The following is a 23,171-nucleotide window of genomic DNA, read 5'->3' on the forward strand; positions in this document are numbered from 1 at the left end:
GAGCATGCTTTGCTTTCCTTCAAGGTCCTTCCTCACCCTGAGAGATCACAGTAGAAGTGCTGGTGTACAGCTGCAGTTCCGGGACTTGCCCAAAGCATCTCACCAGGGAACTTGAGTTTCCTCTCAGAATTTACAAGGCACTGCAACTCCCTTAAAGGGGATCACCGCACTACTGTGACTGAGTCCCCTTCCCAATTTGCTTCTGAGAAACGTGAAGTGATGAGTCAGTATCCATGGGTGGTTTCTCAAGAGCTTGAATTTACTCTTGGAATACTTTCCAAGATTCCAGACACATATTACATATCAATAATATTTTCAATTATCTGCAAAGCCTCATTCTGAAGTGTTTGTTCCCACCCTTTTCCCTATACTACCATTTCTACTGGGTTTGCTGTGTGTGCAACAATACTGTAAATGAAGCCTTCAGCAGCCTAGAGACGTGACCTGGCTGTTCATAATGGCACACATCATGAAGTGTTTGTAGTAAAATTCCATGTGTGCTAGTACCTTTTAACTTTGCTTTGGGGGTAGTTAACAGGGCAGATAGAGTGAAGTGCTTCAGCTAAAACTCTTCCTACCTAAAGCTATCAACTTAGAAACTGATGTTCAATTTGCTTTTCATTGGTTGCTTTAAACACCTTTCTTTCTATTAGAATTCAATTATATAATAAACACTGAAGACACATTTAAGTAGATCTATTCCAGAGCACTAAGCCTGTATCTCAGTCTGTCTTCACAAGGATTCAACAGAGATTAGGGCCAGAAAGGGCATCTATTTTTTCCTGCAGCTGTAACAGAGATTCAAGAATATCAACAACAGTGCTTTTAAGTGCTTTATCTTTATTATAAAGTATTAATAACGATGTATGGAAAATGATTCTCTGTACAAGAGAGTAACATGACAGCCTTTACAAGTTCTGCTATACAGTACATGAAATGCTGCACATTTTTTCAGCCGCTTCAAACAGTATTTGCTATACAAGTCAAAAAGGGTAAACTTAGAAGTTTGTTTATAATACAGTGTGTTAGAAAGCACAAGTAACATTCAAAATAAACAAGCTCCCAAAAATCAAAGGAAATCTTTAGATGGCATGTACACAGATTATACTCAAGTTTCAATATACATGTTATTGTTCCCCACAAGATGCTCCACTTTACTGGATTCCTGGAATATGATGAGAATTGGAGGTGCAAGAAAAGCACCTCTCAAGCCACATAAGAACTGGATGAGCAGAACAGCAATTTCCTGAAGTGCTCTCCACAGTCTTTGGCTCTACTATTTATTACAGCCATATACTGTGGCAACACAAGAAGAAAGATGGGCCTCAATTACCAGTACTGTCAATGCCAATCCAGTTATCTGGGGAGCTGCTAGAGCAATTCAAGGCACTCTTCCCAGTGCTGCCAGCCCACAGAACACCCTGTGCAGGACACAGCATTTTAAGAGAGCCAGGCTGGGCTAAAGCATATTCTTGAATGACATGGAACAACTCCTTCAGAATGCCCAGTTCAAAGCTCATTGGTACTTCACTTCCCAGGCACACCAGCCTAAGAGAAACATTCATGTGTGTGTCACTAACACTTTAAAGCACACTGCTTCAAGGTGTTTAGTTGCTTCTGGTAAAAAGTGGTGTAAGGTATCAGCAGCTTTGAAGATAGTGTTCTTGGGGCATGGTGAACCTAAACTCACAGTAAGTTTTTAAGCCTACTTCACAGTTTAGCAGTTGTCTCCTTCGCTTTTCCTTCTCCGTAAGAGGCAGTGTCTACAACAAATTAGCTTTTACAGCTGTTCCACTTACAACACAAACAAGAATGCCAACATCCCCCAAAAATGTACCCACAGCAAGTTTGCTCTGATGCATGTGGTATTGACACCTAATTTTAAGCTTCTCCAATAATACAAAATAGCTCCTAGATTGAAAAGATTTAAAGATACTGCATGGTTGTATTTTACTTTTGCCTCCCAATCTCATTCCAACTATTTACGGAACTGTAAACAGGAAATTTTTATAATCCTCAGTACTGTACACCTGCATTCCCAGGAACTGGAATTCAGCGACACCCTCATTAGAGATACAGTAGCCTAAGCACAGTGAAAGTTCTGTTCAGCTGCCCTCTTCATACAGTAACCAACAGGCTACTCCTCCCACATTCACACATTCAGCTTCCTCTTCTGATCAAAGTAGGCATCAAATCTGGATAACGCATATTCCTAGAGAAATAAGGGACATTCAGTATTCAGTAAACATAATGAGGAATTAACTGTGTTACTTTCCTAATCCATCATCTCAATGCACTAATTAGCTCTATTCAGAAGGATAATCTCTCCAGAGGTGTTCTGGCTTCTTAAAATTTCCTCCAGTTTTATTTCGACTCTAACAGAATTAGCTGCTGCCAAAATATCAGAAAAAAAGGTACTAAAAAGCCCAGAACTTCACTGAAAAGGCTGGCTCCTGCAACACTTCCAGTAAGATATTCCATGTACCTGGCATTCCTATCACTTTACAGTACACTGAGCATAGACCAAGGGCTGGACTGATCAGTTTCTCAAGTACAAGCGGCAACCTGGCACAGATATTGCTGCACACTGAACATCACCATGGGACAACACATTCACTTAGAGTTTGCACTTAGTTTGAAATTCTCACTGCATGTTGGCCCCTCTCTTGCCTGGGATGTCTTACTGCAGAATAATGCTGCAATATAGCTGGACACAAGGCTGTACACTCCCTGCATAACCATGGGAACAACTTCTGAAATTTTTATGTTTACATTCTTAAGGAAAGAGCACAAACTAGTAACAGATGAATTTTTTAAAAGCTTTACACCACTTAGAAGGTACTAGTTGCTGTGAGAGACCATTCCATTGCATTTTCAATTATGTATCACAGGTTATTTAGATTGTTTTCAGTTGTGTTACAATTATAACAGTTACAATTATAAAACTCACCAGGTACCCAAACTCAATGGATGAGATCTTTGCTTGTATAATAGACCACAGACCCCAGAAGAAATGTGATGCAAGGGCAAACCTGAAATTACAAAGCTATGTTATTGAAATAAATACGCAGCTAAGTCACAACACCTTATTTCCATGTCCTCTCAGAACAGTATTCCCTAGTTTGGGGATGTCCACACCTTTTCTTCAACTATGATACTACAAAAATAATGCCCCATTGAGTAGTATTCTGTTTACTTCACTAATAGTGTATATCACATATCTAATGTTACAGTGTTTGTTCTTTATCGCATATAAATAGCTTTCAATCTCTCATGGCTCAAGTTCCTCCACCCAGTGAGATATATACAAGTCTAAGTACCACAGTGGAAGTCTGAAGATACAATTCTACAAGGCAAGTTACCTGTTAACTTCTACCAACACTTCTTCTTCTAGTTCAGACTTCTCATCATTGCTCAGATTTTCAAAGCCATCATGGAATGCAGACAGGTAACTGGAGAGGAAATGAAGCTGGAAGGCAAATAAACAACCAAGTTACAGCTTTTCATCTCAAGATATGTTTGTTTCTTTCAGGCCTAGGCAGACCTAATAAGTTGGTATTTATTTTTTTCCAATCATCAACAGTGTTGGAGTTAGCTTTAAGATTAATGTGATTCCAACAATTGCTTGAAAGTCTGGTTTAAGAAAAGTTATAATACTAGGACAGGCAGCATATTGCTACTGCTAACTAATTTAATAGTTGCAGTCTACAACTACTGGACTTTTTGTGGCGGATGGCTACACCGCCTGTAGTACATATTCTATCCCGAATAGCTATTAAGTTACTATGATTTTTAAAGCAAAGGCAGTCACGATTAGACAAAGTATTAACACTTGAGGAAACTGTGGAGGAAATATCTTTAGACACAATAAGTCCAATAGAGAACTGAAAAATAATTAAGATGAAGACTGGACACTGGCATTTAACTATGTCTTTTGTGTCTACCTGCTGTTTCTTTGAAGGATATTTAGGAACACTGGCTTTGAAGAATGGGTACTTCTCATATGAATAATCATACATCCATTCACAGAAGTGATTTCCAATGTCAAATCCTCTGAAAAAGAAATAAAGACAAAGTACCTCAATATTTGCAAACTAGCAATCTGGAGTTTTTTTAAGCAAACCCAAAATCAAGTTTAAAAGCATTGGGCTACTCAGAATTTACTGCACTTTTGCTGCAGGTAGAGAACTGATAACCAGTTTTTGCAAGTTATTATAATAACAGTAAAGAGCGGCAGTTAAGAATGAAAGCTACCAGCTATGTGAAAATACTAGAATTTGCTACCAAACTTTATACCAATGGAGACAGTAAAAATACTTGAGTATGTACTACATCTCAACATGAAGTCAGACATCTCTAATATTGGCATTCTTACAGGCAAAGAAGTAATATTCAAAGTTTTCAACATATTCCACTTGTACATTATTGAAATTCACTGGAATTCCAGCTATGGTGATGTTTAATCCCAGTGACTATATACACTTAGGTCATCCTTAAAACTTAAACTAGATGGCTGAGGGAAGAAAAACAAGCATGTTGCATAACCATATAGTGAAAAACTTGTATTCTTGTCTGCATAGATGAAAAAGCCATTAGGACAGACAGAAAAAACACCAAAGCAAAGCTGTCCTACATACATATGTACACAAAATCTACCCTTTTCCTCAGCTTCCCACCAGAAAGACATTTTTGACATGCAAGCAAAAAGCCATTTGTGCATAACAAACTCTCTAGTCTGAACAATCAAGAAACCACAGCAACTTTGCCTCTGCTGTATGCCTAAACTCAACAGCATCAGAACTGTTTTGATTGATTATATTTGCTAACCACCACTATCAAAGCAGAACACAATTCACTAAAATAGACAAACAAGCACTAATGCAGCACTTGGCCTCCCTGCAGCATGCAGAAACAAACATACTCCCATGCTGAAGAGAAAATAAAGTTTTTACCGGTAATTATAGCTGCTGTATTCAAAGTCAATGAGCATCAGCTTTTGATTTTCTGAACTCTCTCTGCCTTCCAGAAGTAAGATATTACCTGAAAAGTAAGATAACACTGCATATTTAATAATGCAGGAAAATCTGAGAAAAGCAATACTGTGTATCTCAAGGAACATTTTTCAGCTAATCTCAGTTATCCCTTGTATCTGCACAGAAGAATTATAGGTGTGCTGGTTTTGGCAGGGGCAGTTAACTTTCTTCATAGTAGCTGGCACAGGGCTATGTTTGGATTTGTGGTGTTGATAACACAGGGATGTTTTTGTTATTGCTGAGCAAGTGGTTCTGTAGAGTCAAGGACTTTTTCTTCACAGCCCAGTGAAAAAAGGGACTGGGGTGCAGGCAGAGTTGTGAGGAGATACAGCTGAACAGCTGACCACAGGAATATCCCATACTATATGCTCACTATGTAGAGTGGGAAGGAGGAGGAAGAGGGGATGTTTGGAGTGATGGTGTTTGTCTTCCCAAGTCTGTGTTGTGTGTGATGGGGCCCTGGTCTCCTGGGGACGGCTGAACACCTGCCTGCGGGTAGCAGTGAATTAATTTCTCTGTTTACTTTGCTTGTGTGAGCAGCTTTTACCTTCCCTAATTAACTGCCTTTATCTCAGCCTATGAGTTCTCACTCTTACCCATCCAATTCTCTTCCCAATCTCACTGGGAAGACTGAATGGCTCTGTGGGGCTGAGTTGCCAGCTGGGTTTAGTTAAAGCCAAGTTGCACAGGCTGTTCACCAGCTCTCTGGAAGTCGAGATATACAGCTTTACCTTGTAAAGCTGAAAGCAAGAAAGTTTTTTCTGTACAGGGAGAGGCAAATTCGTTCTCCCAAGGATCTTCTATCCCCAGTTTAGCTTGCAGTTGGCTCAGGTGGCCCTGTCAGCCTTAGCAGTCCTTGCTGCATTGTTTCTTTGCACAGCTTGAGATCTATAAATTTCACAGCATTTTTCATATCAGCATAGCACTCTCACTGATCCTACAACACTTGGGACAGAAATTGCTTGTCAACAGCCTGAAAGTCAGTCTGATCATTCTGCTGTTCTAATATGTGGCACAACCATTATCTATACAGAAAGTTTAGGCCATTGTTTATGTGTCTTTCAATTCACAGTGACTATAATTCATCTAAAAGACATCAAGTCTGCCTATGTCAAGTACCAGTTAGTAGATAAATGTAGAGCAATGTCAAGTTCTGCAGTAGTGTGACTCTGAAGGTACATCTGTTCTCCATGCACCAACAGAAAAAGCAGCACAGTATTTCACACACATCCCTCAAACCCCTTGGAGCTTTAGGCTCCCCAGCTTGCCTCAGCCCTACTATGCTCTGACTTCTCCAGTAGTGCACTTTGCCACATCAGCAAGGAGACCTCAAACTTCACCACCACTGACATCTCAGGTTAGTGGCCTTTTCCTCTTCTGCTGCCTCTCCTTATGTACCTACCCTCCAGGGCAGTTCCTCTGCTGTAGCTGACAAAGCTGGGACCAGTGACAACAAAACAGCCCTAGACACAGTCCTACTAGAGCATCCTTCCACTTCAGCCCAGCTTGTCCACTGTTCAGGTGACACAGCATACCAAGCACACCTTCAGCCTTGCTTCCTTCTCATCTTTTACAGTAACTGGCTCAGGAAAATTGTTATTCCTTCCACGACTCCGAATCAACACTAAAAAAAGGTGGATAAGGTTTTCCTAATGTTTCTTACCAGTACAAATTAACAACTGCCATGTCAAAATGCCCTACTCTCCATTTTCACCACTCACTGCACTTTGGCATCTTTCTTTTAAAACAGCTCCAGTATACCCTACTCTGATTGTGTATATTGCAGCAAAGCAAGGTATGGTCTAAACACAAAACACAAAGCTCCCATCATCAACTGACCTGTACTAACAAGAGCATGAGTACATTCTTAGCTTAACCCAGTCATGACCCCAGAGTTCTCTGAAAAAGCCTGAAGGGTTGCAGAAGCCCATACTTTGCTTTGGTATAGCACACCAGTCAGGGCAGTGTCTCCACAATGTGGCTACCTCTAGGAGAGCAAACAAGTAACAAGAAAAGGCTCAACAGTACATCACTGAGCAATATTGAAATAGCAGCTTACCCTCTTGACAATCATTGTGGCAAAATACAACTGGTGAAGAAGTAGCTTCAAGCATAGCTCTAGAAAAAAGCAACAGAGCATCTATTAAGTAACAAATTACTTAGTTCAATTCAACTTCCAGGTAATTTTGTTGTAAGAATTTGGAACACTATTCCCTCCTAGCAACAGCCTGCTTTCTTAATGAGGAACAAAACCTCAGCGCAAAGTTTGACTTCATGATCAGTAAATCAGATTAGCAGTTTCATCAAAGAATTTTGTATTTGTATGGGACTCAGGTTGGTCACAGAACCAAAGAGTCCTCGGCTTGCAAAGTAAGATGAATATAAAGTGTTATACTGTATAACATGTCTGAACAAGTATACAAAAATCTATCCAGAAACTGTGGAGATTAGAAGATAGTGGTAGACAAAATAAGCCTACCTTAGATTTTTCATTTCCTGGGGGAGATTGTAACTGAGAAGTTTGTTTAGTTTTCTGGTTTGGCATTCTCTGGTAAATTTAATCCTCAGCACTTGATTTAGATACCTGGTAAAAAAAGAGACAATAATAAAGGATTTGGAACAAGGAGTATATTATTCTTCCCATACTACGATATCATTTAAACTAAAATCAAGGAAGTTTGAAAGAGTTACTGAAGAAAACATTACTGTTATTCAAGGTAACCAAAGTCCTTGATATCATAGTTTCTGGGTACAGTGAAAGCTTGTGTTCTCAGGCATTCAGGAAGAATGATCTGCTTATCAAAATTACAATAGGTCACCTTTTTTCCACATAAAGTATTGCATAACTTACTTTTCCATTGTTCCAAAAAGCCACTTAGGTTCCTTATTAAATGGCATTTTCATGCCATGAAATCTGGCCATCTTCTCAGCTATTTCAGCAGATATGTCAGGTAAGCTTAGTTCTTCAGTGGTCAATTTCCTGCTCTGTAATAAAATGCAGTATTCTTACAATACAGTTAATTGACGAGTTACAGAATTGATTAATTATAAACACTAGCATTAGGGTCCATGCAGTATAGTGTGAAATACTAGCATAGTACTCAAGCAATACTCTTTTTTTGCTCACAGGAGAACTTACAAAGTTGCTGCCTTTGGAAAAGCTGTTAGTCAGCCCTACTAACAACTTAATCAATTCACTTCTAGATGCAAGAACTGGGGAGTATCACATCTCACACTAAGAATATCTTCAAAGCAGATCAAGTATAAATATTTAAGAACATCAAAAGCATCTGCTCTTGTTGCTGTTAAGGGGAAGTGTTACTCCACAGCTTCCCCATGCTATGTTTGGTATCTAATAGGCTTTTTATCTTCATTTATTAGCCTCTGCTAGAGTTGTAGAGTTTTTAGATATCTCTCCCTGGCAAGAGCTACAATGGGGCTCTCCAACACCCACTCTAACTGTATCTAATTACAGACAGCAATTACTACAGGCAGCCAAGTATTCCATTCCCACATCTCTGCTTTTCTGGGCAGTCCAGAGACCTCCTTGTCACAGTCAATTAAAACAGCTTCCAGCAGCCCACTAACTAATTATGAGCAGGACTTACGGGAATGAATTCCTCCAGTCGCCCTTGTGGGAAGATTCCGTACAGCTTTGGGCCGAGCGCTCTCTCTGCAAGAATGGCAAACATAACACTTTCCAGAACCATGGCTTCTGCTCCCTACCAAAAAAACATTACCAAAAGCATTAGTTGGTGCTTGCACAGAAATTAATGTGGGTGTGGGCAACAGCTAAACTGTTACCAAGTGAGAAATTTTAGGGCTAGCTTTGAAAAGACTCAACATTCTACTCAAAGTTTCTTGACCAATAACTTTTAGTCAGCATGGGAGCAATACAAGTATTTTGCTTTCAAGTTTAAAGCTGGGGAAGAAAATCTGTATTACTTAACTTCTGGTGGACCAGGTCAAAGGAAAACTGCAAAAACCAAACCAGCTGCTCCTCTCTAACCTGTGGAAACTCTGCAAATTCATTTCCTAGAGGAGCTCATCCCACTGAAACAACACAGGAACTATAAATATTATCCTATATCAACTATTTTGATACTCTTCAGAACACTATCTCTCAAAAGAGCATTTTAACTACACAAGTGAATGAAGTGAACAAATGAACAAAACTTTTCCTTTAGAAGAATGATTTAGAATGTGCTTAATGGAAGGAATTCCTAAGGTGAGGTTTTTTTTTTTTTTTAAACTCAGGAATTAAAGCTCCTGTTAAGGAATGTGTGTGTGTGAATAAATGTTCTTCCCTTTCTACCACCAAACATACCTCAAGTTTCAGTAATTTTTCTCTAAGGTTTTCATACATCAATAGGCTTGCTTCATTACAGTAACAAGCAGACAACTTTTTAATATTAATTTAAAAGTTAATATAAATAGGAAATATTTAGTCTAAAAACACAGTTAATAATCACTTTCTGGATGGGTAAGATTATCTGTAAGTAAGCACAGAGGTCACATTATAAATATCTACTTCTAGCAATTATGTTCCTAAAGATCTTCCAAGCCTCTGCCTACTTTTGAGCAGCTCATGTCAAAGTCAGACTCATAAAACTTAATAGTGTAAGAAGGAAGAGCACAACATTAAGAAACCTCTTAGGTATTTCTGACCACAGATCCTTTTGCATTATTGCAGTCAACACAGTGTCAGACAGTATATAACTCTATAGAAGTTCCACTCTTGCGAACACTCCAGGCAGCACTGTTGACAAATTATTTTTATTACTGTCCCACACATTATTCTGAGATATTCAATAAATTCTAGAGTTCCATTTTGAAGTGTAGTAAAGACTCGTGTTACTGTGTTCTGCAGATGTTAAGGCAATTTGCATAAGAATGTACTGCATCTATGTTCTCCCCTCAATTTTAATCCCACTATTTTTTCAGTTTCTCAAAACACCAAATGCTTTATCCACTAACATAGCAAAAATATGTTTTAAACCATTTCACATGCCCTAATCATCACAGGTCTGAACTCTTTCCATTCAGTTCTGAAACCTAATGCCAAGCATCAAGAAGGAAATTATTTACAAGCTACTAAATGTCCACTCTATTATTAACCAACACAGACTTTGACTGCGCGTGGTACATCACCAGGCATGTTTAAGTTTATTCCCATTAAGGTATCAGCTCCTTATTTCCATATCTTACTGAAAAGATACTCACTATTCTTGAATAACAGAAAGTACAAAAAAATCCCTGTTATTCATTAAGGCACCTCTTTATGCATCAGAAGTGGCAAGCACTAGAAGAACTTTCCTGTACTGAAACCAAATGGTTATTTGAGCACAAGTCCAATAAGAGTTTTGGAACAGTACCATCCATGTATTGTTCCATCCATGAAGGCTTCTCCTTCATAATACCCAAGGGACTTTTTACCAAGTGTCCACTCCATACACTGCTGTCAAACAGGATAGGTGTGGAAATAAACTATTAAAGGATGTTAAAGAAATTCTGCAGCAAACTGCATATGGACACTGAACAAATCTAGGTATCTGACTCTTCAGATTAATGTTCACCTGATGACTTCAAAGGATCAAGCACCGTAACCAAAGAAAATTATGTACCTCAATGCCTTCAAACATTTTGCAATATACTTACACTGCCAAGACAACATTTTAAGATATAAAGCTCTCCATTTTGACCAGTTTCAGAGATTCATCCATAAGCACTTGTATTTAGATTTCTGGAGAAGACTGGACCATTCATGCTTTTAAATGACTACTTAGAGATCAATGTTTTATTTTAAACCTAGCAATTATACACATTTTTTACAAGGCTTTCCCAGGATGCAACTCCCATACAGGCAATAAGAGATCAAATACCTTTATACACTTCAGTTGGAGCTGAAGCTTCTTTTTTTCCTGCCTTAACAAAAATTTCACTGTAAAATGCATAAAGTAGTCATATTCTAAGGGAAATTACTGCAAGTCATAGCAAAACCAAAGTAAAACAAATAAATTCCTGTTAAAAGGCCTTATGAGCTGACAATGTCTAGACACAGTTGTCTCACACCAGGCAGCTCAGAAGCTACAATGACTTTGCTAGTGAACCCAGAGAATTTTATCCTCTAAAGAATATCATCTTCTCTCATAGCCAAGCACAAGAAAATTAACAAATCCATCCTGACAGTAATTCTTGAGAACAGATTCAACAGTGAAATTTCATCACTATGAGTTTAATAGCAGAAAACCTATCAGCAGAGAATATTTTCAAGCAACAAATACCACAAATGAAGTTCTGAAGTTCAAAACCTTGTTTCCTGTACTGCAAATCTTCTATGAGCTTCTGCACCAGAGTGGGGCTTGTTTGGACTTTTGGGGGTTTCTTAATAACTTTAACTCCTTTTTTACATGATTGTGGTAGAGGAGAAATCAAGCCATCTCAATTTTTCATCTTTGAAAAAAAACAGAGGTATCAAACCAGTACATTTTTCAGTTCAATCTTGGTTCAACTGATTGAAGCTGTTCCAGTAAGCTAAACAAAAGTTCAACAAAACTTCAAAAGCAGTCATTCAACAACAAAAAAATTAAAACCAGTTTCAACTCACTAGGAAAAAAAACAAAGAAATGCTTGAAAATGTTTCAGATGGCATTCCCAGAAGGCAAAAATACAAGGGGAGAAAAGCAGCACTTATCAATTGAGTAAAATGTACTTTTCCCTAGTCACTGCCAAAATCATTATGAGCTGAAAACAGAGTACATAACAACCAAGGCATCTGGCTAGCATGCTACAATGTTATCCCTTACTGAAAAAATACTGCCAGGGTAGAAATCTAAATCACCAAATCCTGTTCAGATGACTTCAAGAAAAGATACACTCAGCTAAATAATATGCTGCAGAAGAAATTATTCCAAATGCAAGAAATTTAAACTTTGGAGACCAGAGATGATCCAAGCACAGTGCTAACCAGGAACACTTCATATTTAAGAGCAAGTTCTCTCCAGCTCCATGTACTCTCCTCAGAGGAGTTATAAGTATCAAAAAATTAGGGATTAGGTAAAGCAGAGAACTGACATTCATCTACTCAAGGAGAGTCTAATACTAGAAATAGCAGTACTGATACCAATATTTAAAATGGTAAGAAACCATTTAGGTTTAGGGTAGAATTGGGGGCCTGTTTCTTCATAACGTGAGATGCTTGAATCTTTCCAAACTACATTCAGACGCTCAAATAATGTTGCTTCTGTGACCAAATACTTCGTACCTTTTCTACACATAGTCCAGGTGGAATAACTACTGGTTTAAAACAATTTTAAAGCAGGATCACCACATTTCCCTATAATCTACAAAATTCTGTGAAATAAGCAAATTTAATTACTCACTTGTAAGTCATTTTCCTTCTGAGACTGAACACACTCTCCCTTATTACAGGACCTCTATGAATGAGAAAAAGCAAACACAATGAGAAGATGAAATTTCAAGTTATTAACCTGCAACCACCAGAACAAAGGGAGTAGAAGTACCAGCTACAGTTAACTAAAAGTCTCAACACTGTCTCCGATCTGTGACAGCTACAGAACTAGTATCCATCTGACCTCTGACCACCACACTTTCAACAATTCCAAAATCTTTCAAAAGGATGTGCCATTGAGACCAAACCATTCATGTAAATACCTGATTTTCACTTATTTGTATTTTTTCCCAGTCTTTCAAAACAAGATTTCAATGCACCATAAGCTCAGAGGAATGTTTTTAATTAAGAGAATATTAACTCCCTCTGCATGACATCTGGGATGAGATTCTTCCAGCCAAAGCACTTGAGACACATTACAGAAATTACATAAAAGCCTTACAAGGACTATTGGAAGAGTCATGTTATGAAGGTTGCAAAGCACTTTTTTGCTTATTACCCTATTTTCCAAATGCCTTGTGACTAGAAATTTCTTATTTAGAGTGTGCTGTCTTGGCTGTATGTCCAGTGTACCACTGGCTTTGCAAATCCAAGATTATTCTTAGAATGAATTGACCATGTAAGCTAAAGGTGTCTCAGTAAGAACCACAGTATACTAGCAAAACTTTAACAAATTCCATGAATAATGTATTGTGCTAGGGTTCTTAAGAGTCATTACAAAGCAGTTTAAGAATACTAAACCATACCCTCAGCAGCTGAACCCTCAATGGCACATGCTTTTAATAGAGATGCACATTTAAAAATACAAGATGTATTAAAAACCTTGTCCTATAAAGGGCTTGAAGGTAAGGAGAAGAGAAAGCAAATATCTGCTTAGAATTAGTGACAATTCGTGGCTGCTATTTATGTTGCAATTCCACCATTGACTGTTTAAACCAGACTAACTTTAGAGGCCCATAAAGGCAGCCTGCATCTCCACCTTCTCAACACAAACATTGCATTCACAGAACCATGTGCATACCTTCCTGTTCCACAGCTCTAACATGTCCAAAACAAGGGTGGAAATATGAACTTAATGGAATACAGTTAAGCAACACCAGCTGCCTTAAGTACAGTACAACAAGCTCTGCAGTTAAGAGTATTTCAGAAGCTATAGAAGAAGGATAGTTAACAACAATCCATGGTCTTCCAGCAAGTACTTCCCATAACACTACTATATAAGTTTAAAACAAGACAATATGGAAACTACTATTACTTTATATTACTTTCAAGGAAATTAATAAAGTCCAAACATATTCACTACAGCTGAATGTGCAACTACTCAATAGCATTAAAATCATTTACAAAGGGCTTCTCTGAACAAGCATGGTCTACATCAATACCACTCTCAGATTTTTCTTGAACAGTCAAAGTTACTCACCATTCAGGAGTCTTTCCTGATAAGTGGTGCTCTCAGAATGGTTTGTTTCAATCAGAAGGTAAGCACATTAGACTTTTCCCTAAAACCTGAACTGGCATCTGCTTTCCAGAGCAGATACTGTATAAAGAGCTAGCCAGTTCCAAAAGTTCACCTCAAATTAGTGTTGGAGACAGCCTAATGGCATCTACTGTGCCATTAGAAAGGGGCAGTTAGGGCTTTACTGCAGTCATCACAAGAGGAGACTTCTGCAACATCCCTTCCCTCTTTTCTGTTCCCTCAGCATGAAGCATTAGTTTCCAGAAGAAAATTAATATAAATAACTTGCAAATATGAATGGGAGCTTGGAGAGGATCAGTCTTCACAAGAGGCCATGTACTCAGCCTAGAATTAGGAAATTCTTCACTATACATGGGCAAGGAGAACAAAGTAAGCAGAATGCCATATTATGTTCCAGAAGTTTAAGAGTTTAACAGATTAAAGCAGTAGAATTTGATTGCTTCCTGATTCCACACTCACCTCTGAGAACAGTAGTTCAAAATAAGCCATCTCATAATTTGATCAACCAATTGAGTTCTCTTATTCTTGGCAAAAATCAGTCAATTTCACTTTTTCCATAACCCTTAATAGCCCACTCCAACTACAGTCTAATTCTGAGAGCTATTCACATCAACAGATATTAGCAATTTTAATTACCTGAAAAAGAGAATCGCTGGGTAACTGCTAGATCTTTTTAATTGTTCTCTCTACATGGAAACTAACTAGAAAAGGATATGTATTCTACAGCTTCAAGATTTCTTCAAATATTTGTTCAGAGCTTTTTTTTATTGTGGGAAGATTTATTCTTAAAGCCCTGAGAAAGTTTGCTATAGTTTTAGTAAGGGAACAGCTATATTCAATAGAAGTTGTTCAGAGTCTAATTTGTGATCATGTAAATTGAATGGGAAACACTACACATTGATTTTTGCTCAGATAACCAGACAGTGTTTATACATCTGGCAATTTGAAAACTGAGTTCAACATTTCCTTCCTAATGCCCCCAATTTATTTCTTCTGCAGCTGGAAGATCAAGTCTCTTACCAAAAATCCCAAATGATGCTTGACCAGAGAATTCTATAAGAGAAGGAACTTTAATCTCTTTTTTTATACATAACTTTGAGCTCTGCCTACAAACTTGAATAAAATATAACTCAATATTTCTGAGCATACTAAGCTTTAGTTTTCAATACTTCAGAATACTGCAACATTTGGAGTTAGATAAATCCCTAGGAATGCAAATCTTAAATCACAACATTACAATGAATTGCCTCAGAGGTTAGAGATGACGTAAGCAGGGGAAACTTTTCTAGAAGCTGTTGGCAGATGTCAATTTGAACTTCAGTGTATGGAACAAAACCAGCTTTAGATTTAGCAATAACCATTTCTGCTTCTCAGGATCTGCCATTGAGCACTTACCCCTGTCAGACCAGAAGGAACCGATACTAATTTGCTGAAGTCCTAAAAATCCAGCATGTGAAGAATTTCCAATTCAAGCTCTAAAAAAGCCACAACTCCAATCCTCTACATTTCAAGTTACCATTCTGAGGGAGCAGAGAAAAGGAAGGGACAGTTTTTTGATATTCCGTTATTTCTGTAAACATTTAGATGCACAGACAGTAGCTGGTGCTACTTAAGGCTTACTTTTAAACAATGAAATCCAGTACTAAAGAAAATGAAAGCTGTAGAGAATGCTCCACTTCAGAGATCTCATACTATACCGTGAATCGTGTCTGTCACCTGGAAACCAGAGTGCTCTAGGCACGATCGCATGGGCAAGCCTGCAGCAGAGAACACATGCATATACAACTAAAGTGGTACATTACCCCCAGAACACCCTTAATGCCACCCAACACAAATATATCCCCGTAAGAGGTGCTTGGTTTCTTTCAAGCCGTCTGCCAGTGCCAGGGATTTGTAGTTACTCCATGCTACAAACAGACATGGACACCAACAACCACAGAAGACGTTGATAATTACAGTTACACAGCAGTCTGCATTTTATTTAGTTAGACAAAATAAAAGGCAGCAAGGCAGGTATGGAAAAAATTTAGCACACAACTGTGGCAACCATTTATACTCATTTTGCATCTGCTCACATAGAAATTGAGAGACCAGAAAGGAACATTAGGTATCCTGGTTTGGTTCTCCTCATTTGTATACAAGATTTTGTGTTGGCTGTTGTAAAGGTAACAGAGTCACAGTGCATCAGAGTTCAAGGGTCTTTTAACATGTGTAAAAGAATGGGAATCAATCCCTGAGTTACCTTCTGATAAGTGAACTTAAATTTCACCTTAATTTGAGCTTGTTTTTTGTTGATGCCACCTTATGTTGAAATCCTATTAGCATTTTCAAGATGCTGTTTTGAATTTAAGTAGAAACACTACAGTGATATGAATACGAAATCCAATTTTAAAGTCTGGACATTAAATGGCATATTGTTAGATAACCTTTTGTTTCAGTTGTTTACACTAATACAACCAACAGTTAAAGACATTCTGCCACAAGCTTTACTTTCAATGCTCCTCTTTAAATTTAGCAACTAAGCTGGAGCAAGAATTAAGTGAAGCAGAGTAAGACATTTCCCTTTTTTCAGTGTAGGACATATCTGCATTGTGCCTCAAACATTGGAGTTTTAATGTGGTTAGTACTTTAACCTGTCACAAGTACAATACTCGCCTTAAAAAAAAAAAATTCTGCTCAAGGATATACTCAAGAGAAGTCCTTGATTTGTAAACATCCATGCCAGTGCGACCATTCATAATAATGGCCGAGCCAGCACAGTTCATCTCCACCCAGCTCCCCCCAAAACAGTCATGCACACAAAAAATTGGCTTAAACATATCAGCTATGACAGAGGAAGGCACAAAGCCTTCCCTGTGTGGCAGCTTTCGCCAGCTGGCATGGTTTATATTGGATGAGTTTTATGTACTGACATTTGTGTCTTCCAAGACTCATAATAAGCAAACTGGAGCTATTTTCAAACTGCAAAAAAGGTTCATTTAAAAGGTGGCTCAAAGAGTTATGGTGCCAGTATCATTCATTCTTAAGTTAGTAATGAAGGATCTATTTTCCGCTTGTATTCAAAAATTTAACTTAAACTTGTCTTCTGTATGTACAATAATTTGGTGCAGGTTGCTATAGATCACACAGTATTTACAGTAAAGGGATAAAGAACTGATATCACTGGTTTGTGCTCCAATTTCAACAGAAGGTAAAATGGACAAGAGTTAAAACATGCTACAAAGGCTCAAACAAACAAGTGGTAACTACTAATACCCAGTGGCAGTTACAATTAAGTCATTGAGAATTAAGTTGTGATTTTAGCACAAGGTCTCAAAATTCAACTTACTTAAGCAGTGTTCCTTAATTCCTACAGGGTTTTTAACTTAAATAACTTTACTAAAAATGTCAAATTACTCCCACTTAACAGTCTTGTCATAACATTCTGCTTATGCCACCCAGACACTCAGAAATCCTATGTGGGGTTTTCAAAATACCCAATAATACAGTTTGCTTATATTTTAACTTGCATTTAAGGTATAGGGGCTGGAAGAGACAAATGTTTGTTGACAAAAATTGTGAACCTCAATGCAATCAAAGTTTTACCTTGGGACTTTCTCTGCTTACTTAACCATTAGTGAACTGCACCAACAAGAGCAGTCATTTCACTGCCACTATGGAAATAAAGGAAGTTAGACATCTCAAAAGATCCTTCAACACCAAGAGCAGAAAGGTTAGAAAGTTATGAACACACTTTCAATTTTCAAACCAAATTAGTTCTGATTTTAGAGTCCAAAAATTTATTTTGATTTCTTCAGTAGATAGGGGCAGAGAAGAGGCAAGTTAAAAAATACCCTGAGGGAAGAAGAGGGCAGCCAAATTCTAGTTTCCTTTGAAAAATAAGGGAAAGGCTATATTTCTTTACAGCTCTTGGGAAACAGAAGCTCTACCACTATAGTGGTTTTACAGCCCATGTTCCTACTCAAGCTTTCTACATATTAACACAGCATTACATTAAAACCAGTAACAATTCTTAAAAAAAATCCCAACTTAGCACCAGTCCTAGGAGCCATTTTGAAAACAAAGTTTCACACCCTCTCTTTTTTCACTCAGCTTTTACTAAGAGTGAAACTAAAGACTATTTAAGCTTGAATTACTGAACTTCTACACACTTCTCTTGTTTAAGAGTTTAACTTTCCCAACACACATATGGTGCTGTAGCCAAGCAATTCATGCTATTCCAAACCACTGGAATATTTTGCATGTTTCCGGTAAAGTTTGTTACTACGGGAAAGTTAACAACTCGCATAACATAATAAAGGAGCACATCAAAGTCACTAAATCTACAGTTTCTATTGAGACTTTTAATAGTAAGTTTGGTCAAGACAGCAGAAGCAGGAAGAATGGGCTGAAATCTCAGGAACAGAAAATCTTCTGCAGATATTGGATCAGTTGTTCAAAGCAAGTGACTGAGTACTGGAAAATATAAAGTTAATGGATAATAAAACCAGACCCTCCAAGTCAAACAGAAACAATTGCCAACATACAAATGTAATGTTATGAAGCTGCAATTTTTCATAAGGTTAAACACTTATGATTGCTTATTTACAATATAATCAAGTAAGTAGCAGATATGGATAAGAGAAGACCTGCTGTACAGTGCTAGAGTAACAGCCTGTCAGCTTTAGAAGAGACCTTTAGAAGACTACAAAACAGTCTTTCTTTTAAATGTTACTATTTGAAACAGATTTGCCAACCACTTAAGGTGTGACAAATTTCAATTCTATTTACATTTTACTAAGCAAATAAAGTTAACATTAAAAGAGTTCAACAAAACATCTGGTTAAGTTTCTGTGCCAGCTATAAGGCATTTCACACATTCAGGAAAGCAGGTTTTGGAATGAGATGACTGTACAGTATTGATGTTCACACTTCATTCTTATTCTAAAACTATAGATCAAATTTTCCAGCAGCACAAGTACCCATAATATCTAATAAAATGTTTGAGCAGTGTATAAACTTGACAAAACCTTCAACTAACCTCCAAGATTTGTAAGTGCTATCAATATTAAAACTAAGCAGTTTAGTCTCTTGCAATCTAGCTAGTTATAGCAAAGTCCTACATTCTGTACAGAAGCAAATTTTTCTGCAACACCACACTCAAAACTTAAGACCATAAACAAAACATTAATGCCCAAAGGAACAGCAAATGAGCCTTCAGCTAATTCACGCCAGCCGGTATCTGTGTAGAAAGGAGTGTAAGTTCTAGACAATAACAAACCATAAAGAAAACTGATTTCAGCTTGCAATCTACCCCCCACCACAGAAACATTCTCTAAAGGATAAAGCTGCATAGTACCGCCAATGAAGATCTCCAAACATGACAGGGAAGCTATAGAAACCCTCCCACTCCCAAAGCACTGTATGAACTCACCATCTGCAGGATTGCACCGTATAAACGCAGGAGAACTTTCCGTGGCTCATCTGCAACTGTCTCAATGGTATCAGGTAGTGAGCACTGAAACAGCATGTTGCTGAGGCCGCCTCTGGAGACACAGAAATAAATTGATTAGCTAACTTGGAAAAGCACACCTTTTGTTTTCAACAGATTAGAGGTGCAGTAAACACCCTTTTGGTGTGATTAACTGGTTTACTCTAACAAGAGAGTTTTCCAACAGTACCAATAACTCACATGAGACTTTGATTAAAAAAATGGCAGCTTCATGCTTCTTAGTACACTTCACCCAGAGCTATTGATCCAAATTACAGCTCAAGCTATTAGCAAATGGATGTAAAATGTAACAATTATGTAGATCTAAGTAAATTATTTTCAGTGATGCTGGAGTCTTGTCAAGATATACTTGGGTGCACAAGCAAAACAATCGCAGAAATAGTTTAAAACCATGCAGCGAATTTAAAACGCCAAATTTTAATTAAGAGCTGCTATCGCTGGGATTGGCAGCTACAAAACTCAGATATAAAGATTTAACCTGAATACTGTGCTATAGCATTGCTGAAGGAAGTCTTACTTCTGCTGTTTTTCTTAGGCACCCAATTTAAATTTTGAATTTTACAATTAAAGCAGTTCTTTATTTGAAATAAGCTGCTCATGTATTTGTCAAATCCAAAATCACAGTCAGTTTCTCTGATCTAGTATCTATCTAGATCAATAAAGCTATTGAAAACAAAATAAATGCTGTGACTTTCTCCTGTAAAAATACTGTTGTAAAAAAACTGTCTATCATCTGAATGACTAAAGCATAGATTTCCCTAGTTTCCATCTTGATGAGATTCTAAGTTTATTGATGTTCTTGCAGCTCTTAAGAACACACATCTACTCAACCCACATTTTCTTTACCGCTTTGCCTTTCTGCATTTTTTTTTATTATGTTCATGAATGAAATTCTCAAGTTTTCCTTTTGCAAGTGATTTTGCCTGTAAAATATAATACCTGCAGTGACCTTGGATTACAAGAATCCACAGCAGATCCAAAATGTAATGGCTAAAATGCAGTTCTCAGTCCTAACTTGACATTCCTTTCAATGCTTTTTCAAATATTCTTCTGGGCTCTTTCAACACAGTGGGGAAGCAGAAAAGACTTTCTGGAAAAAAAAAAAAAACTACCAAGAAGGAGACAGGAGCTGGCCTACATATCCAAAGTCAACAACTAAGAAAAAAAGAAATCTCAAGAAAACAGGGTAAAATAGCAGCTGCACAATATGCTTAAGAAAGGAAATAGAAAAGAACCAGGTGGTTTGGCAGGCACCCAAAAAAGGATGTTTAGAGACAAGATATGAAGTAACTTTGAACCATGAAGGTGAACAGGTTGGAAAAAAACCCCAAGAGACAGATGGAAAGGATATCAAAGAAAGAGCAGAGTCAGCTACTCAAACACAATTCAAAAACTGGTTGGTTATACTAACTACACTTCTGGCTTTATCTAAACTGCACTAGACAGATTTTTGTGAAAAAACATTTGCCACCTTTTCTAAGGCTCTGATAAAAACTTCGGTGAAGATACCAATAATTAAATAGAAGTACTAAGCACACAGAAAAATACTTTACAAGAAATACTGTACTAAAGCTCAAGAATATATGTAGAGTTACAGACTTCAAAAAATGCTCAGCCTGCACAGTGTGTGAAAGCCCAGAAATTTTTGGGTTTTTTTACCAGACAAGCCAAAGTGGAATGTCTTAGTGATGTCAAACTCCATTAAACAGAAGTTTCACTCTAGCATCTGTGGTGTTTAAGTTCACTATAGCATTTAAGACTTCAAAAGTTACCTGGAAAAGTTATCCAGGAAATCCATACAGGAGCATAACAAAAGGCACTGTTCTTCTGAAAGGTCACTTGACTCAACAGCTTGTTTAAAGGTCGAAAGGGCACATCTCACTCATACAGATAAAGCTACCAGCTACTTAACTGACAGCTGTACAAGAACACCATTTTGTAATATTAATGGACACATTGAAGAATGCATACTGACTGAAACCAGAATCAGCAAACCAATATGATGCATCTTCCAGAGATGAAAGTGGTGAGAAGACTTCTGCCAAAAAAATTCCAACTACCAATTAGCATGGCTTTATACATTCTTAAGTTTCAGCTCATCTTCTCTTCTGCCAAATTTAGAAACCACCAAGCCATTCTGAAGTGTTGCTTCACATGAGAGGTTTCCAAGAAATGCAAAGATAACTGTGCTAAAATGTAAGGCTCTAGAAAGTAAGAACCAAAGTCAGCAACACACACTAATACAGATGAAAATTTAATTACGCAACTCAAACTAGGCATATCAGACTAGTCTACTGTTTAGGAATTGTATTGGTTTTTAAAAATCCTCTCCCTTCATTAACTCCTTATGATCTTGTCAAGTGAGGAGAAACAATCTAAAAAACCAAACAATCTAAAAAACCTGCACTGGGTCTCAGTGCATTGCTCATTTTTTCAATACAGCTTTTAAAATAAATTTAGAAATGGGCAAGATGTGTTTTAACCATACTTTCACACATCAGAGCTTTGTCAACTGTGTATGCTCCCTTAGGTACCTAGGGTAGATGTGTGCATGGTTTGCGTAGGACAAAAGTAGAAAGTTGGGAAAGCAAACTGATAACAGTATCCCTTGAAACTGTCCTCGACTCCGTGTTTGATCAAGTAGAAAGATCCGTCTGGAAGATGTGAGACAAGCAGTGCATAAAGGGGAAACTCTGAACTAACATCAGTTTAGTTAGAAGAAAATAAAGATGCTATTTAATTCTGCAAAGAAGGCAAAGATCTCCAACACATGACATCATATGGCTTCCAGAACGTCCCCGATTTACATATTTCTGCTGCCAACGTGCTGAGTCACAAGCACCCGCTACAGTGTGCTGTAGATGACTCACACCGCCGGCACACCGCGTTTACCTGCTGCCTTCTCCGTGCGGAGCAGCCAGGGCCAGCCCCGCAGGGCCCTTTCCCGCGGCAGGGCGCTCGGTGCAGCGGTTTCTGCGGGCTCCATCCCTCCGCCGGCCGGGCTCGGGCCCCTCCCCCGGCGCGGGGCCGAGGCGGGGCCGCCGCGATGCAGCCGCCGCCTGCCCGCACCGCCACCCGCTCCGGGCCGGGGGCGCGGCAGCGCACCTGGCACCGCCCCGCGACCCCCGCACCGCCCCGCCCGCTCCCGCTAAACCCAATTCGGCAGCGACCTAAAATCATACAATGAATTTAAAGACGCAGCCCTTCGCCTCCCCCGCCGGTGTCGGCTCGGACCCGCGGCGCACCCCCGTCCCCGCCCCAAGGCTGGGCCACCTCCCACTCCGCGCTGACCTGATGGGGCTGATGCACAGCTGCTCTTCCCGCAGCCCCCGCCAGGCCCCCGGCAGGAACTCCTTGCACCACAGATACGCCCGGCGCCGCGTCCGGGGGTCGAGCGGCGGCGACTCCTCCTCGAGCGGCGGAGGCAGCGCCGGGGGCGGGGTCGCTCTGCCCGCCACGGTGGGATCCTTCCCCTCGGGGTCGGGGTGAGCCAGTGGTGAGGGCGGCTGACCGGTCGCGGCGGACCCGCGGCCAAGGAGGAGCCCGAGCGGGGACGGGTCGGCGTCGCCGTTGCAGAACTTGGTTTTCATGGCGCGGCGTGGGGGGGGCGCGGCGGCCGTTGGGGCGGCGGGCGGGGGCGGCAGCTCGCGTGCGGCAGCTCGCGTGCGTCCCTCCGCCGTCAGCGCCGGCGGCGAGTGAGCCCCGCGCTCGCGCCCGGCCCCCTTTTTATACGGCGTCTCGGCACGCGGGCCCGCTCGC

At 39.2% G+C, this 23,171-nt stretch overlaps 1 protein-coding gene across 2 annotated transcripts; it reads right to left on the bottom strand.

The window, feature by feature from the left end:
- Window positions 1–820: 820 nt before the first annotated feature.
- Window positions 821–23,114, bottom strand: CHKA (choline kinase alpha). 2 transcript variants are annotated; one of them, XM_021555074.3, is made up of 12 exons: window positions 22,704–23,114; window positions 19,335–19,446; window positions 12,416–12,469; window positions 8,642–8,755; window positions 7,885–8,018; window positions 7,513–7,617; window positions 7,093–7,151; window positions 4,953–5,040; window positions 3,945–4,053; window positions 3,363–3,469; window positions 2,951–3,032; window positions 821–2,212 (listed from the first exon to the last, which is right to left on the bottom strand). In XM_021555074.3, the coding sequence occupies exons 1-12, from the start codon at window positions 23,000–23,002 to the stop codon at window positions 2,153–2,155; spliced, it is 1,323 nt and encodes a 440-aa protein (XP_021410749.1). In that variant the 5' UTR covers window positions 23,003–23,114; the 3' UTR covers window positions 821–2,152. The 2 variants fall into 2 exon arrangements, with proteins under 2 accessions (XP_021410749.1, XP_021410750.1); XM_021555075.3 differs by lacking the exon at window positions 12,416–12,469.
- Window positions 23,115–23,171: the final 57 nt, after the last annotated feature.

Source organism: Lonchura striata, chromosome 5 (genome assembly GCF_050655825.1).
Source record: "Lonchura striata isolate lonStrDom1 chromosome 5, ASM5065582v1, whole genome shotgun sequence".
Lineage (NCBI taxonomy): Eukaryota > Metazoa > Chordata > Aves > Passeriformes > Estrildidae > Lonchura > Lonchura striata.